Source organism: Eulemur rufifrons, chromosome 29 (genome assembly GCF_041146395.1).
Source record: "Eulemur rufifrons isolate Redbay chromosome 29, OSU_ERuf_1, whole genome shotgun sequence".
In the NCBI taxonomy this organism is placed as follows: domain Eukaryota; kingdom Metazoa; phylum Chordata; class Mammalia; order Primates; family Lemuridae; genus Eulemur; species Eulemur rufifrons.
The window spans coordinates 36568606-36587225 of record NC_091011.1 but is presented as its reverse complement, the minus strand read 5'-3'; the positions used below and the strand labels follow the sequence as shown (position 1 = coordinate 36587225).

General features: G+C 33.9%; 1 protein-coding gene across 7 annotated transcripts in view; it reads right to left on the bottom strand.

Moving 5' to 3' along the window:
• Positions 1–18620, bottom strand: part of DGKB (diacylglycerol kinase beta) — a 569068-nt gene that overhangs the window by 418219 nt on the left and 132229 nt on the right. For all 7 annotated transcript variants that reach the window (XM_069461465.1, XM_069461460.1, XM_069461461.1 and 4 more), the window contains one exon: positions 13030–13128. In XM_069461465.1, the coding sequence (XP_069317566.1) occupies positions 13030–13128 (99 nt within the window). The remainder of the gene's footprint in view (positions 1–13029; positions 13129–18620) is intronic.

Sequence of the window (18620 nt, the reverse complement as noted above, 5' to 3'; positions counted from 1 at the left end):
GGAGTTCAAGACCAGCCTGAGCAAGAGCAAGACCCCATTTCTACCAAAAATAGAAAAATTAGCCGGGCATTATGGCACATGCCTGTAGTTCCAGCTGCTTGGGAGGCTGAGGCAGGAGGATCGCTTGAGCCCAGGAGTTTGAGGTTGCAGTGAGCTATTATGACGCCACTGAACTCTACCAGGGGCAACAGAGCGAGACTCTGTCTCAAAAAAAGAGAAAGAAAAAAAAAGAAAAGAAAAGAATATTTTATGACTTTTTTATTGTTTTCAATATGAGGAACTATAAACTCCACATTAATTTCTATGTACTTCTAGATCTAACATAGACACCTGTGATCTGAACTTGGAGTTTTGAAATACTCCTATCTAGAATAGGTTTTTGGAAATTTGAACTGTTCTGTTTCTTTTCAGATTTGAAAACAGTGGAGAAAGCTGACATTTTTAATTAACCATATGCAAGACAATCTAATTATCTTCTTGACTCTAAACTTTTTGAGGTCAAGAGTCAATCCATAGGGCATTGCATCCTGAATATATTAAACAAAAACTCAATTGATCAAGTGTTTTTCTTAAGAAGATTTCCATCAGATTTCCTTTTAACTGAACTTCCAATTTATGTATTATGAGCCTTTTGGGTTTTTTTTTAATAAATCTTGACAAATCCAACATGGCATAAGTTTGTTTCTTTAAAAATTATTATAGCTTGCCTGAGTACAGCTATGTTTAGGCAGAAATATTACACAAACTTGTAGGAATATTTTTATAGCCCTATTAAAAAATAAACTTCATGAAAATAGAACTCTACCATTTTCCTTTAGGTAGAAACAAATATAATTGGCCATAATACATAAACTTTTTCTTCTAGACTTATCCCTGTTGATATATGCACATAGTCTACATCATATAACCGAGGTCAGAATAAAGGTGGTACTTCAGAAACCAACAAAGCCTATCCAACTAAAGACTATGTATCAGGTAAATAGTTCATCTCGCAAGTGTAGATGATGTAATCAACCCTTAATGATGCTGGGTTCATCCCCCTTTTCTTATGCTATGTCCCTTTAAATACATGTACATAAACAATATGCCAAACCAAAATGGATGTACACATAATTTTATAAATATTATAGCACTCTAGTGCTTCATGTGTTCCTCACTGGAATTTGAATCAGTGAGATTTAATACTACACATTTTAAAAAATAAATAAATAAAAAGCAGCCATCCTGTATGAATAATATCATGAAATTGAGTCTGAGTTAGATTTTCAAAATATGGAAAAAATGAGATTCCCTTTTGCCTATCATTACTATGATGACAATTATGAATTGATCTATAATGAATATTAATTAAATGAATATTAAGTAATGACACTGATGAAACATTTATTGAGCACTGACAATGTGCTTTATCCCTACTCTTTTGACAAAAAAGAACACTGCATAGGCACAAACCTTTGGTTGATTACATAAAGAATTTCAATAAAATAGATGACTTCAGTAACTGTGGTTAAAGGTTAAAGAGGTAAATTGAAAATAATGGTGAAGCAGCCAAAAGTATGTAAAATAAAAACTGAAGCTCAGTGCAGCATGTATCCTTAGTCAAGTGTTCATACGTCCCCAGAATATTCTACATTTCTGGAAGCTCTAAAACTAGCCTAGGAAAAAAATGTTACAAAGAATCCAAATTTCACAATCACAGAAAATTCAAATATCACCCTCCCTCCTTTAATTAGCTTACGTTTAACATTGGCGTTGTCATTATTAACTCTCATCAGTTAGAAATAAGTCATAGGTGGAAAAACAGAAATACTCCTTTATACTTGGGCTGTGAGGAAGAGACACAGTCCATACTTCCGCTCTCCAACACACCTTCTGACATTGCCTAGGAGTAATGACTTAAACACATGCTCTAAAGAAAGATTTAACATACTCTATGCTATTTAAGACTTAATCACCATATTTACAACGCATAATTTAGTAGAATTCTTAAACTTGTGGAAGAGCAAGTAAGATTGGAAAAAGATAAGTTAATATGGCATATGGTTCCCAAAGGGTGTTATAGGTAGAGATACGTAGATTGTTGCTTCAGCAACACCACAACTTGGCAAAGTTTTCAGAGTTACAGTGAAGAAGAAAGAGAGAGAATTAAGATCATTGGAACTTTCAGCAAGATGGCTGGAACTGGAGGTCATTATGTTAAGTGAAACAAGCCAGGCACAGAAAGACCAATATCACATGTTCTCACTCGAATGTGGGAACTAACAAAGTTAATTTCATGGAGGTAGAGAGTAGAATGATAGTTACCAGAGGCTGGAAAGGGTTTGCGTGTTTGCGGGTTGAGGGGAGGAGAGGCTGGTTAATAGGTACAAACACACAGCTAGACAGAAGGAATAAATTCTAATGTAAAATAGCACAGTAAGGTGACTATAGTTAACAACAGTGCATTGTATTTTTCAAAATAGATAGAAGAGAGGACTTGAAATGTTCCCAACACATATAAATGATAAATACTTGATGTGATAGATATCCTGCATACCCTGTCTTAATCATCTCACATTCTATGCATGTAACAAAATACTGCAAGTACTACATAAATATGTATAAATATTATATATTGATAGAAAATAAAAATAAATAAAAATAAAAATAGGCTTAACTAATTAAAAAAATAAAAAGAATATTTTAAAAATTGATATCTCCCAAATAGTTTTGTTGTCCTTTCTGTGAGCTAACAAGCTTCATTATTTATCTAGTTGGCATTTTTATGAACTCCATTCTTAAAGGTTAATAGAATATTATAACAAGAAAAAGTACTCCAGGAAGCACACAACACGATTGGTCCAAAAGGGGCACAATGCTGAACACATTCATTGTTTCACATTCTATCACTTCCTGTTAACGGATACTATTTTTATTGCATATTCTGATGATATGCTTGTTTTTAACTCAGCTAAACTAATGACCTTTAAATTTTAAATTAATGTTAAAATTTAAAATAATTGTTCATTCTAAAACAAACTTTCTATTTTTGGAAACATTCTAATCACTATGCTCCTGATCGTAAGTGGGTTTATAGTATAGAAAGAATATAAAAGCTGTGAAATTTGACTAGTATGTAGAACAAAATAATACAGTATGGGAAAAGTGATACTTTGCACTATGGATTAGAGAGTAGCCAGAAGAAACCATTCTTCATAAAGATGTTCACTAAAATGTTACTTACAATAAAGAAATAGGTAATTGGAAAGATGCTAGATACATTGTTTCAACTAAATTGTGATATCCTCACTTAGTCAGATTATGTAGCCATTAGTAGTGATATTCCATAGGATATGAAAATACCTAAACATTTAATGATATCAGTTTAAGTGCTAAAATAGGATGCCTCATGGTATATGCAGTTTAATTGCAAAAAATGTCAAAAAAATCTAAAACTCAAGAAGGTAATTTTAATGGTGATTCTATTTATATATTAATAATGGTTCTTTTTATATAACTGTATTATAGATTTTAATTTTTTCTCTTTTTAATTTTCGTATTTTTTTTTAAATTTATTTCATGAGTGCTTAATTATTTCATAATATAGGGTTCAAATTCACTTTTTAAATTCTAACAATACTTTCTATAACAATAATAGCATTCAAGTGAGCACTCACTTCACACTGGACATAGTTCTAAGAAAGTCAATTCATTTGATTCCATTTTACAAATGTAATGCAGAGGGACAAAATGGCAATAACTTGCCTCGTATCATAAAACCAGTGAAAAGCCAGGATTTAAATTTGGATAGTATACTGCCAAATGGTGTTCTAAGGTGATTGGACCAATTTATTCCCCCACCTGTAATGTATGAATATTTGGTTGCTTCTTAACCAAGCTTAGGGTTTTTACTTGTTTTAATCATTCTGGCAGGTGTATTATGTTATCTCCTTATAATTAATATGTATTTTTCTGATAAGTAATGATGGTGAGCATATCATGTGTTTGTAGGTCATTTGTATATATATTTCATTCAAATTCTTGTTTTTGTTTTAGTCTCCTGCCCTTTTGAATTGCATTATTTGATTATTACTAATTTATATCAATTCTTTTTATATTTCATACAGAATTAATTTTCCACCATTCTGAAACTATTTGAAGGAATGACTTGCCCACAGATCCAGAGTTCATGTTAGAACTTCTTTAACTTCTAGTCCTCTAGCCTTTCTGGCTATCATTAGACCATGCTTATTTCTTTCTTATCAATCTTTCTCATTTCACTTCTTTTCTAAAATTTTCACTGGGAACTCCGGAAAAACTGTTCAAAAAAATCCAAATTATCCTTTCCCTCTCTAAGTCATTGCCCTTTCTCTTGAACACCTCTGAAAAGAGGTTGCTCACTCTCTCACCCATTATTGGTTTTATAGTTTTAATGGAAATCTCTTGGATTTCCATCAAAATCATCATTCCTCCATCCCCAAAGTAGAATCTCTTATTACTTGAGCTTCATAAAATTTAATAGTTCTTCTCTACCCTTATTCATTACCGTAATAAACTAACCATTTCATCAAGATCCTGCCATTCTCCTGGGTGGTTTTAAGGATAACATCCAATCAACCATTCTCAGAGATTTTTGACCTTCTAACATCTAGTGAACTTCCCCTGCACATCAACTGAGATACTCAGATGCATGGTTGTATATTGGACCTTATCGCTATCTGAAAATAATCTCTTCTGAAATCACATCAAATCCTAATATTTCACTCTCTGCTACAGTGTTCTCCCCTAGGTCCCTCATTTTCTTACCCTGTTGATGTCTTTTGACCATTCATATCACAATCTCACTATGATACTTTCATATCTCTTCTGCTCCCTGTTTTAAATTTATTTTATGTCACTGTTCATATAAGCTCATATTTATATTGGATAAAGTGAAACTCCTTGACAAGACAGGCCAACATTCCACTATCTCAGACCTTGTCCTGTGTATTTCTCCAGCCTCACCTTTATGCATAACCCCTAAGAAACATTTTGCCATTTCATGATCACATTATGTACTCCTTGTCACTGAGACTATTGATAGAGCTCACACAACATTTGCCTGCCAGATACCTATTTATTGTTCAAAATGCAGCTCAGGCATCATTTCTTCAAGAAAATTTTTATTTACTTCTTGATTTACTCTCAGGATGGATTATGATTCCATCCTCTAGGGCACCTATAAATTAATACTTATCACACAATAATATGTCATCTATTTGCCTGCCTTGACTCATAGACTCTGAATTGCAAGAGAGAAGGGAGTTGTTCTTAACTGGTTTTTTAGCTCCAGTGACCTTAGTGAAAGTCAATGGAAAGAAGAAAGAAAGAAAGTTAAATAGAAAGAAAGAGAGAGGGAAGGAAGGAAGCCAGCAAGCAAGCAATGGGGAGGAAAGGGAGGAAGAAGAAGAAGATAAAATAGTTAAAACAGAAAGAATCTATCATTACAGATGTATTAATATATAAAAGTAATGCACACAGACTATCAGTGTGATCTAAAAGATACCTTAAATACACAGAAGTAACAATTAGCAATATAAACAGTGGATATTTAATTGTCATATAATCTCAACTTTGAATAATCAGCAAATTAACACTATATCATCCCTAAATTTTAATTTACCAATTTTTAAATATTGACATTGAAATGGAAAAATAAGCAACACCTTCTTCAGAGAATAAGAACCTTGCTTTTAAGTTATAATGTAAAATTTATACATAGAGAAAACTAAACTAAATAATAAAGCTAAATATAACAGAAATGATTTTTGTGATAATATGATTCATTTCACTCTTCAAATATAAAATCCTCATGAGATATCTCAGATCTTCTTGTGTTGATAGTGGCAGCATTAATTGAATAAAAGCCTCCCCCTAACTAAAGAATATATAAAAATGTTCAGTCTTGTAGAGGCACTTTACCTTATCACACAAAAAAAATGTGTAAAACTTAGAATGGGTGTAAGACTAAACCATAATTCTAGAGAAGCTGATCAAATTTATAGCTTCCTCTTTGAGATAACTCTAAGAATCAAAGAGTCTATTCAGCTTATTTCAATGATTTCTGTGAAAAATGTATGTACTATCAAAAATAATTTTAAAAGTACTAATTGAGGTCATTATAGTGAAGGGAAATTTAATAGCATAGCAATAAAGTCATAATTAGCACATACAAGTAAATAACATATATTCCAACATCATAGTAAAATGGGTATAAATTTAACTCCAAGCTTCTTAAGTACAGAAAATAAAAGGGTAATGACTCATAAAATCCAAAAGATAACAAACTGTGATAAACAGAGCTAAAAGGGACTTTTGTCAGGTAATGGAGAACAGTTCCAGCATACCTTTGTTGTTACACATAGGAGGTTATCATATGATTGATTTTTTAAAATGCCTTTCCATACAGGCTGATGCCATAATGGTGAAGCTAAATTTAATTTAAGTAAAACTGTGAGGGGCTAAAACAACAGAGAATACACCTGTCTTGTGTTAGGTGTAAAATTTAGAAAGTGTAATAGTGAGTGGCTTGCATGGTCATCAGGCCATGTCTCATACAAGATTATTAATATTTTTTTTTGCAGTGTCACTTTGTTTTGGATTGGACAGCAGAGACTTCAGGGTGTGATCTGTAGGAAGAATCAAGAGCGAATTTTTAAATGGATTCCATTAAAGACAGAACATCTGTTTTGACAATCAGCTGGGAAGGGTTAATGGCCTTTTATAAAAATTAAATTGCTTATCAAGAGTCCCAACTGAATAGTTTGGATTCACTCTGAATTTGTCTGGAGTTAAATTAAGGGGAGACCTGAAAGAAATCTACCTTTGAAACAGGAATTCTCTTCAATGTGGTAGTAAATGGACTATGGTTTTAATAACTTTTGCTTGAAAATTTTTCAAAAACAGCATTTTAAATACCTAGACACAGTCATTAAAATTATTGATAGAAAAACCACATTAAATAAATATCAAGCAATATAGGTTTTTGATAGTATTCTCAAAATATGCTAGATGTCAACTGCAACCTAGAAAATAGTAATTATAGCTGATGTATGAAATCATTGGTAACATTTTTTCCATTTCAATAGAAAAAAATCATATGATAATTATTTTAATTACAGAGTAGTTGATTTTACCCCATTTTTATGGCAATAGCCATTATTAAGATCAATTATCTGTGGAACCCATTTGTAGTGCATGCTTATAAAAAAGCACACCATCCATGCAAAGAAGATGCTTACCTTGCTGATCTCCATAACAGGTGAGCATATATCTACTGAATCATTAACCTAGAGTTAATAAGTGTTGGGGAGGAATGAGAAGGCTGATACAATTTTTCTTTTAATGACACCAGAAAATATGTTCTAAAATACCATGAGACTATTGATATGGATCTTGAACTTGTGGTATGTCATTAAGATGCAAGGTTACATGAGCTTCAACCAGAAATTAGGGATACATATTGTATTTATATAGTTTATTCAGTAACTAATCTCTAACCACAGAGTGAATGGCAAAGGGGGAAAAAACTACATATCTTAAGTTCTGTCTTTTATATTTTCTAGAATGTGATAGAGATAATATCAATGGCCATTTTGTAATAACTGAGTTGGAACCTCATCTGCTCTCCTTAGAGAAAATTAGTACAAGTCACTGGGGTATATAATGTCTTAAGAAGGAAACTAGTATTGAGGAATAAAAAAAAAAAAAAAAAATAAGACTACATTATTTGCGATATAATGATTTTCTTTAAACCAAGGGCTACAGGCCATGCAGTGAAATTATTCCTCGGAAGTTAATAAGAGTTCACAGAACAAGAAGGCTCAGAGCCCATCAGCTGGAGCAGATTAAGCAAGTAAGATTAAGTAGGCAGAACAACTTTATTCATTCGTTTTAAGTATCGATATTTAAATAGTTAATGGATATATTAGTCAATGTATTTATTCCGTGATAATAAAGTAACCTTTAACTCTTAGTAAGTTGCAGAAAATTTTAAAGTGAAGTGATTTAGGCTGACTTATTAATGTATACAAGACCCCTAAAGGCTTCAGAGAACAGTTGTACGTAGAGAATGACAAGCAGTCTACGGCCATACCACCCTGAATGCTCCGATCTTCAAAGCTAAGCAGGATCGGGCCTGGTTAGTACTTGGATGGGAGAATGACAAGCAGTTCAATTACCCTTGATTTCTGCTATGTAAGGTTGCATATGAGTGATTGATCAAGTTAAAGAGCCTTGTTTACTATACTGGAGAGTTTGGAATTCAAATAGGGAATCACCAAAAATATTTTATGCATGAGAGACATATTATATTTGCATTTTTGGAAGTGGACCCAGGAAGCAGGTTGGGGATAAAGGGAAAGGAGGCAGTTTAGCAAGGATGCTACTGAGACAGTCCTAGGAAAAGTTTGTGAGGGTGGCATAGGAGACAGTTACAGGCTGAAGTAAAGAGATAGGATTAAGAACATGAGAATAGTATTCCTAATGATTAATTGGATATTTAAGATGAGAAATCAAAAATGATTCTTAGGTTTTAGGCTTGGAAAAGTTGAAGTACAAAGGTTCTGGTCACTGAGATGGGACAGATTAAAGGCTTCTATTTGGATTTGGAGAAAAGGTGGCAATGAGGATCTCAGTGTTCGGCTCTGGAGTGATATCACTCGGGTTCTAATTCAGCATTGCTACATACTACTCGTGTGACACTGAGGAACTCACTTAACCTCTTTGTTAGTTTCCTCATATGTAAATTGGGGGCAATTATAATATTTATCTTATGGGGTCATTGTGAGTACTAAACGAATTCATCATTAACTGCAACCCCTTTAAAAATCTTAATCCTTACCTCACCCACTCTCTCAGTCTGACACCAGTCACTCCACTAACCTTGATTCCAACAATCTTTGGCTGCACTGTAAGCCACAGTGTATCACTCCTAACATCTATTACTGTACCTCACTCTTCATGTCTTTACTTCCTCCATTTTCCAGCTTAATTCCATGGTTGATCCTTATAATCAGTGCTTTGCATATATCCTAAACTCCCTGGCTGCTCTTTCTGTACATCTTACTTGGCAAAAACACCATCTCGAGTGGGCTATGCCTATCCCACTCCTGGAGCTGGAAAGTAACTGGAGAAATATAACTGAATGTGACTAGAGAAAAACATTTATCCAAGCTTACTGGCCTTGTATGAAATGTGTTATTAACTAGAGATAGCTGTTTTTTATTCCTTGCCAATCATACTACGTTTCTTGTGACCCATTTAGCCCGCCACTTTCCTAGGTGACTCCTGCAAAACTTCTTCCCAATCCTCAAACTTGCACATCTTCCATCATCCCCACTCCAGCTAATGACTCAGCTTCCTATTTCTCTGAGAAAATAGAAGTGTTGTATCTTTTTTCCACTGTTGCCCCCTCAACACAGCACAGATTGTTCCTTTTAAAATGTAATCAGATCATTCTCTCTTCTGGTCAAAATCCTCTGCAACCTTTTTGGCAACAGGGACCAGTTTCATGGAAGACAATTTTTCCATGATTGAAGGTGGAGGCGGAGCTCAGGCTGTCATGTGCGACTCTGGTTTCCTTACAAGCCACGGACCGGGGGGTTGGGGACCACAGCCGTCTAATGGCATCCTACTTCATTCAGAGAAAAAGTTGAAAGTTCTTATAGTGAGCTAAATTGCTCTACACAATATTAAAATTTTATTACATCTTTGACATTCTCTTCTACTATTTTTTCCTCCTATTCACTCAGGGCCAGCCACTAATCTCCTCTCTGCCCTTCAGATATGTCAGGTGTCTACTGCCTCAAAATCTGCGTTCTTGCTGACTCCTCTGTCTCTGAAGTTCTGTCCCCAGACAGCCACACGGGTGACTCTCAGATCATTCAACTGTTTACTCAACTACCTCTTCAATGAACTCTATCTTGACTGCCTCTTTTATAATGGCAGCCCCAGCATTTCTTCTCTTTCCCTGCATTAATATTGTCCTTTACATTGACAATACAACCAGTAGTTCTCTATTGTATATATTTAAGGAATTCAAGATAATATTTTGATATAGTTAAACAAAATTATGAGAAGCCATTGTTTTGGACTGAGCTCCTACACTAACCCCCAACAAACAGACACAAGCAAACCAAAATAACCAAAATGAAGTCACTTATACTAAGTGTCACATAATCAAGGTGAAATTTTAGGGATACAGACAGATCCCAAAACAGACCAGTATTTTTTTTTTTTTTCCTGAAAACAAGAGATACCAATCTACCTGAGTTAGCATAATAAGGATGTCTCCTCTGCTTTATCCCGCACCAGAAAGGTAATCTGAAGGAACCTGATGTTAACCAATCAGCTTTTTCTTTGTATTGTTCTGTTTTCTTGTTCCCACCTTACAAAACCCACTGTTTGGCCACTGTCCAGTGGGAGCTCTCACTCTATTCTGCAGAATGGAGGCTGCCCGTTCATGAATTATGAACAAAAGCTGATTACATCAATACATTCGTTGTGATTTTGTCTTTGACAACATATATAGTGAAATGATTACTACAGTCGAGCAAATCAATATACCCATCTCCAGATATAGCTATCTTTTTTGAGCTAAGAACATCTGAATTCTGGTATTTTGGCAAATTTCCAGTATACAATACGATAATATGAACTATAGTCATGCTGTACATTAGATCTCTAGACTTATTCACCTCATATAGCTGTAACTTTGTATCTTTAACCAACATCTCCCGTTCCTCTCTCCCCCTGCCCTTAGTAACCAACATTCTACTCTCTGTTTCTATGTGTTTTAATACAACCGGGTACTAAATAATTTACTCATTTGTATTACTTATTTGATGGATACTTTACGCCCTCTAGAATGTAACTGTATAAAGGCAAAGATTTGGTTTTGCTTTTTACTGTTTCTTTCCACCTATAATACTTTTTGGCACATATTAGGCACTCAGTAAATATTTATTGAATAAATTAATATTTATAGCATACTGTCTGGTATAGTATATTTGCTCAATAAATAAGAGCTATCATTATTACATTAATTAATAATAATAATATATCAGGCATGTTGCATGTAAAACAATATGGGATCTCCAGGTGGCAGTTCCATAGGTTTAGGATTCAGAAGAAGATGATAAGCTGAATATAAATTAACATGATAATGATATCAACCGAATAAGCAAGATCCCACTGGGAAGAATATTAAGAGTGGAAAGCTATAATATGGAAGGGTCAAACACAGGGATGCACCAACATGGGTGGGTTGACACTGTGAACCCAAGAAAGAAAGTGAAGGGGAGTATCCAGAGAAACACAAAAAGGAACAAGAGAGTTTGGTATAGTGGAAGTCAAAAAGGTTGACATTTGTGAAGCATAAAAAGTATTGTTGTCAAATACTTCAGAGTAAATAGTACCACAAAAATGGTAAAGTAGCAAATGTTGAGATGCATATCATCAGTAAGACTGTATGGATATTTAATGATTGAAATGGATATTTAATGATTGAAATAAATCTTCAGAATCAAAGTGTCTAAAATTAGCAATGAAAGAATTTGCAATATTGTTAGATGACAACAAAGTTCACATAACACATGTTCTCTACCTTTGATTCTCTCAAAGAAAGAAGCAATAGAATAATAAAAAGAATCACCTCATGTTTGACTTTATGTGACCAGAAGTTGATGTAAGTGGGTCAAGGAAGCAGTTCCCAGGCTCACTGAATTGAGTAGGTTCTTCCACAGACATTGGAGAGTAGGATGAAATAATGTATTTCTTCTTAGAGTTTAAATTTGAGATCAAGGATGTGTCTAAACCAGTAAAATTACTATATTTTTAATCAAGAATAAAAATAACGTAAAAATTCTAGAGGTCCTTTCTCTTCAAGACAACACTTAAAAGAATAAAAATGACACTAAATTAACCTTAAATGTAATGTATTTTTATATGGCTTTCATTATTTTTAATCTTATCTCCTATAGGGTATCTAATAAATCTTACATGAAGAAAGGAAATTTAGAATTAGTTATTGCTATCCTCAGCAGTATGGAGGTATTTTCTTTTCCTATATTTTTGTAGTTTGAGAAAATGAAGAGTTTTTAATAAATTTGTTAAATAAAGGCATTTAAAATACAACCTGTATTTTACAGATAATTACAAAATGAATCATAAGTGGGTGCAAATTGAGTAATATGATTAATTTCTAGGTTGACCTTTAGAAAAGTATTTGTCTAACATTTCTTAGTTGTTATATTTTTATTATATCAAACTGAAGTTCCAGCCATTTCATTTCCATGTTGTTTTTAAAAATGAGAAGTGTATTAAGGATGTAAAAATAGTTTGTTTTGTAAAATAACTGTTTTACTTTAGAAACAATTTAGATTTTGAACAAGAATATGAATATTATCTTTGAATACCTGATTTTCTTTCTATCAAGGTTTGTTCTTTTTAGAGTTTCTTCACTCATGAATTTTTCACTTCTATATTTATTGAATTAAGTAATTATTTTGCAGGTAGTTAAATTTATTGCTCAATAAAAAAAAAAAAAAAAAAAAACAGCTAATGGCAGTGCATAGCTTTCTTCAAGGTATGTGTCATCATTTTAGGTAGCCTCTGACCCAGATGAGAGCCCTCAACATTGCAGATATATAATGTGCATCTCCAGCAAAATTGCTCATAAGAATAACTTCATTATTCTGGGAAGCTAGATCTATAAAATATGTAAAATGTAGAAGTGTTCTGCCTATACAATTTCTGGTAAGTACAGCATGACTAAGTGATAAAACCTGAGTCAGCTTCAGTTCAAGCATACCTTTCTAAAACGTGTATTGTGACATGTAGGAGAAAGAAATATAGTGGGCAAAGGTGTTCTGCTCTGAAGTAATCATGTATTTTAGATCTATATAGTTCTGCCTTGATTAATGCAAAATTAGTTCTGGAAGCATTTCGCAGTATACTGTACCGATTAGTCACAGCCACCCTGAGTTAGCAGAATGATAAGGGAAAACTCACCAGTACCACTGGACAGATTGTTGTGGGTGGTAAAATATGGTCCTTCAAAGGTCCACAGTCACATTCAGGTTTTAGATGAGAAGCACATTTATTATGCAACTAGAAAAGGAGAAGGAGGGATAATATCAAATACTACACAACAACAGCAAACGTGGGCAAATTATATTAATATTTCAACTGAAATACAGCAAATGCATTAGAAGTACATTAAAATAAGTATATGAACAAATAAAAAGAATCATAAAGGGATTCACATTACATTTGCTTTTATATATGTACCTTAAATAAACTATTTAGCAACTTCTGTGACCCAGCCTATATATTTTCTAATTTTCAGAAATGTTTATATTAAGAATGTACTTCAGGTTTTGTACCAAAGAAGCCTAATTTCTTTGACAAACACAAATTATTGCCCATTACGTCCTTCCTTTTGCTTATCTGTTAGCATAATCTTGAAACCACTGTGCACTGTGTATGCTTTTTTTTTTTTTTTGACCCTCCTGTTTTCTCAAAGTCATTCCAAAGTGCACAGCTCAGTATGGGGCATAATTGATCCCATCATTAGTTTTAACTTTGTAATTCAATATGTAAATGTAACCAGAGATTCATCTCAGTAGGAGCAGGATATAAATAAAAGAAGATGATTATGATTATAGAAATTTGTCTTTATATTGTATTTTTCAGCTCAACATTAAGTTAGTGTATAATCATATAATGTGCTATTTATTTTTCAACATGTATAAACTCAAACTGATATTTTTACCAACCTTGGTCACAAGTTTAAATTAAGGTTTTATATCATAGTGTATTAAATAGTGATGTTTTTAAATTGAGGTGGTAGTTTTTATTGGAATCATACAGATTTGATAAAATAGTATTTGCTTGAAAGTATCTAGGGATTTCTTCCTCCTCCAGTACATATCAATTTGATATGAACTATTTATACTTCACAAAAATTATACATTTTAATAAGATAACATGTCTTGTTAAAAACAGAAAAAAAAAAAAAAGCCACATCATTTTTCAGTTCTGAACTAAAAGCCACCCCATTTAAGCCTTGGCTATATAAATTTCTAAAACATACTTACCTTTGTAAGTAATTAATTGTTAACTAAGCATGGGACTCTAATAAGGGTTGATTTACTGTTGGTGGTAGAATTGTTTTGGAAGGGTATTTTTGTGGTCCTAGAATCTAAAACTATTGTCATGCTAACTCCTTGCCTTGAAGTTAAGGCTACTTGCACTAATATTAATGTGCCTTAGGTTGCATTACATGAAATAAAACTACCTTTACATATTCACCCATAATTAGCAGCTCTGCTTCTCGGTGGCATATAAAGCTTCTGTATTAAAAAAAATGGTTTGATTTTTTTATTAGACATCACTGGTCTTTGTCAAGAGGCAAGAGGTGTTAAAAACAAAGTAGCCATTGGATATGCAATAAAACTAAATTAACTGACACTCTGGTCAAATTAAAATGCACAGTTTCCTCAAAATAAAACTAATTAGTGGTTTAAAATGTACCATTATTTTATCGGACTTAATAATCAGTTTTCTAAGAAGAAATCATGACCCTGAATGTTTGGATTTAGAGGTAATAGATTACCAAGTGTTGTAGAATGAATTTGGTCTTGTGAAATGATATATCAAAATTCTAACTTTGCCCTCAACTGTGAATGTGAACTTATTTGGAAATAGGATCTTTGTATATGTATTCAAGGTAAGATGTATTTGTACTGTAGTAGGTTGGGCTATAATCTAATGACTGGTATCCTTATAAGAAGAGGGAAATCTGGACACAGACACAGAGGAGAGAAGGCCAAGTGATAAAAGAGGTAGAGACTGGAGATCTCATGCTGCAGGCCAAGAAGTGTCAAGGATTTTTGGCCACTACCAGACACTAGGAAGAGGCAGAGAAATGTTCTTCTCTCAAGTCTTCAGAGGGAGCACGACACTGCTGATATTGTGGATTTTGGACTTCTAGCCTCCAGAGCTATGAGAGAATAAATTTCTGTTGTTTTAAGCCACCTGTTTTGTAGCATTTTGTTACAGTAGACCTAAGAAAACAATAAAGCACTGTGAAGACTGCGCTAAAACCAAAGACAGATTATGTATCTGAAGGTTCTGTTGTCCCATGGATGTCATACAGAAAAAGCTTTTCCTCTTTGATCTTATAAAACTAATTTAAAACTGAGAATGCAGATTCTAAGAACCTTCTACAAATAGCAAGAACTAAGATAAACATCCATGGGTGTATAGTGCAAGAAATTATTGAACTTTTACTCTTGATTACAGTATAAAACTGCACGTGTGACGTTGGAGGTCAAGGGGACAAGGCACTCCGGGTCTCATGCCAACACGGACCATGGATGTACTACCTGAGGGCCTCAGCCTCCTCCATGTCTCCATGCCATGTGTATCCAACAATTTGCAACTGATATGGTTAAGGGACAACTAAGCTCTCTATATAGTTACTTGAGGGTTACCAGAAGTAAGAAAAGATGGCAAAAATAAAATGAATTCAATGATAGCTTTTGGGCATTTAGGCTAATTTCCGAGCCCAAAGGAAAGAACTGAGCTCTCAGGTTGATGAGTTGATGTGCTTACCAGAGTGTGTGTGAGGGGTAGCTCTTCATATCAGGGTTTTAGAGTTTCATAGTATAGGTACTGGCAATTGGTCCCATGAAATACTGGCTTCTGCAGAGCTAAACCTAGCCCGATGGGATTTCCCAGTTTGATTGCCCCTGTGGCCTGTATCCCTGAGTTTTATTTAGGCAGTTGCAAGATAGTCCTCTAGAAATGTAAGCATGGAGCAGTAGTGTTCATAAGAAGGTCGGTAACCATATTACCACCTGCGAAACGGGGATACATAGTGTAAGAAAATTCTCCTAACCAAGAAGTCTATACTAACTAATAATATGCAGGAACACCTTATGCTTTTATTAGGACTAGAATCCAGCAGCTGGTAAATATATTTGGGTGGCCATCAACACCATAACATTTTTTGTAGCCAGAAGTATCAAAGCTGAGGACATTATGTTAGAAGTACTGATCATTTTACAAGCAGGGAGTCAAATCTGTATAGTAAGTCTAATATACGCACCATATTGGTCGGAGACATACTTGAGGACAAAATATAAAATGTGAAAGCCAATGTGAAAATACATATAGTTCCTAGGACCATATACCAATCATAAAAGTGTATAATCATTTTTGCTGTGAACCTTGAACTGCTCTAAGAAAACAGTCTTTACAAAAAGCAAAAGTTAATAAAATAAATTTATAAAAGCTAATGTATTTATGAAAGATTTTAAAAAGTAAACATCAACAATAAGAAGTTCCTTTAACCTGTCACCATGACATTTCATGGATAAGAATATAAGAAAAAGACACAGTTGAGTTCTCAGTGTAAATAAAAGACTGACATTTTTTTCAAGATAATCCAGACCCCAAATTAGCAAAATCCTAAATACAAAGATCCTCATCAAGAATAGAAATTAACTGGATAATTAATGAATCCTAACTCTTGAGTAAAAGAACCAATAGTGCAGCAAAGAAAAGAAATTGTTACTTGTTTTTCTAAATTAATAACAACAAAAATAATGTGCACAGTCACCTTTCCATTTTTTAAAGATTAGATGTAGAAATTTTCAGATCATTTTTTATAAGTCCCAAAATTCTCATTCATGTTAAGAAATTCAGCCTCATGCATAGGAAAGTCATATAATAGGAACCAGCTTTTCCTGGAAGTGAATTAAACACTTGGAAATAATTTCAGAGTTTATGACAACTTCCAGTTGCACCTAATTTAGAGCCAGATCTATGTTTATTAGAAAAAGCTATCTCAAGTTAAAAAGAAAAAGAAAGTGTACGAGTCTATGTGTGTGCCAGTATGTATTTATGGGATACAGTTGAGAAAAGAGTGGGTGTACTGGTCAGAAAAGAAAACAGCAGAATCTAAGAAGTCAAAAGGAGGAAAAATAGAAAATGAATTTTCATAAGAATATAGGGGAAAAAAAGAGAAATAAATTATTCTTCTAAAAAAACTTAATGGCCTGATATGGACGAACATATTTGTTGGTTGATACATTCCGTTGGCCCTAATATTCTGTAATTTCAGGGTGATTCCTAAATGCTGGCATCTGCTAAAATGTAATAAACCTTTCAATGACATTGGAAACCTTTCAACATTACTGTTAGGAGTTTAATATTTTAATAAAAGGAGTATCCCTATATCAAACCAAAAGTTAATAATGCACACCTATGAAATAGGCATTATCTGTCAAGCCCAAATAACATGTACCAACTTCCCATCCTGGAGAGTGCTGCCGGACTAGGCATAGCTACTGTGACCAGGAGTAATTCACAACAAGTTCCAAATAGAAGGGCAAGAAAACACATTCTTAGCAGAAATGAACAGGTATAAGCAGTGAGATCTTAAGGATGGCAGAACGTTAGAGAAGAGAAAACAAGGAAAATAGTTTGCCTGGCTCAAAGGATTGGAATATAAAGTGCAGAGAACTGGTTGCCTAGAAGGCAGTTTTCCACCACTCTTCCCTAGGCTTTTCCTGTTTTTATTTTTGAGGTGTTTAGATTTATAAAAGGAGATAAAACTTCATTCTAAGAGCCTAAGTATATCTATAAGATGGCAAACTAGTATAACATGAAGAAGCCACAAGTACTGACTGAAAAATGGGTGTGAAGGTGGATTTTTTGTCTCTAAGTATTTGTTTTAAGTTTACTTGCATATCTTATGCAGATTTGAGTATTATAGGATGATATGATAAAACAAAATTTAAATAGGGCATATGTTTGAAATTTAATATTTAACAATAAGAATAGCATATCAGTGCTTAGAATGATCTCACTGAGGACTTCCTCTAACTCAGCATGCTGGCAAGAAGTTTGTGTGATTAGGAAAAACCGTGGACCATAGACCTACAGCTGGAGTAGATTATAATCTCGTAGTGCAGATGTTAGCATGAGACCCAAAACCACTGGAGAGCATTTCAGTCTTTCCAGTGGGTGTGGAATAAAAGTACACAGAGTATTTATAAAAAGGATATATTAGTGTCAAAGAAATTTTCAAGGAAGATAAGGAACTTAACTTGGTTCCTGACATGGAGTTAGCATTTAAGATGGGTGTGTTCAAAGGAATGAGATAGACAAAATAATGGGCAGGAAGGAAACATGGCCTTCCCAAGGGACAACCACAGACATGCACAGCTATAGCAGAGGGTGTGTATAGGGGAGGAACACGTAAAGTCATGTGCTTAGGTTTGGGTAGAATTTTTGAGGAACTAAAAACCAAGTTGAGGTAAGGGGGCGTTGAGGGCTGCATTTATTATCACAGAGCTATTATAGGTTGCTAAAGACGGCATATGATAACAAACTAGTATTTTCAGAAGATCTTTCTGGAGGTGGTATGCAGCCTGCGTTATAGGAAAAGTACCTTCTGTTAGGGAGATGAGCCAAGAGATTCTGACTCTAATCTAGTCAAGAGGTGCTAAGAGCTTGCACTAGGGCTGTGAATGTGGAGACAAAAACTCATATCTAAGAAAGATATTTTAAGTAGGAAATGTCAAGACTCA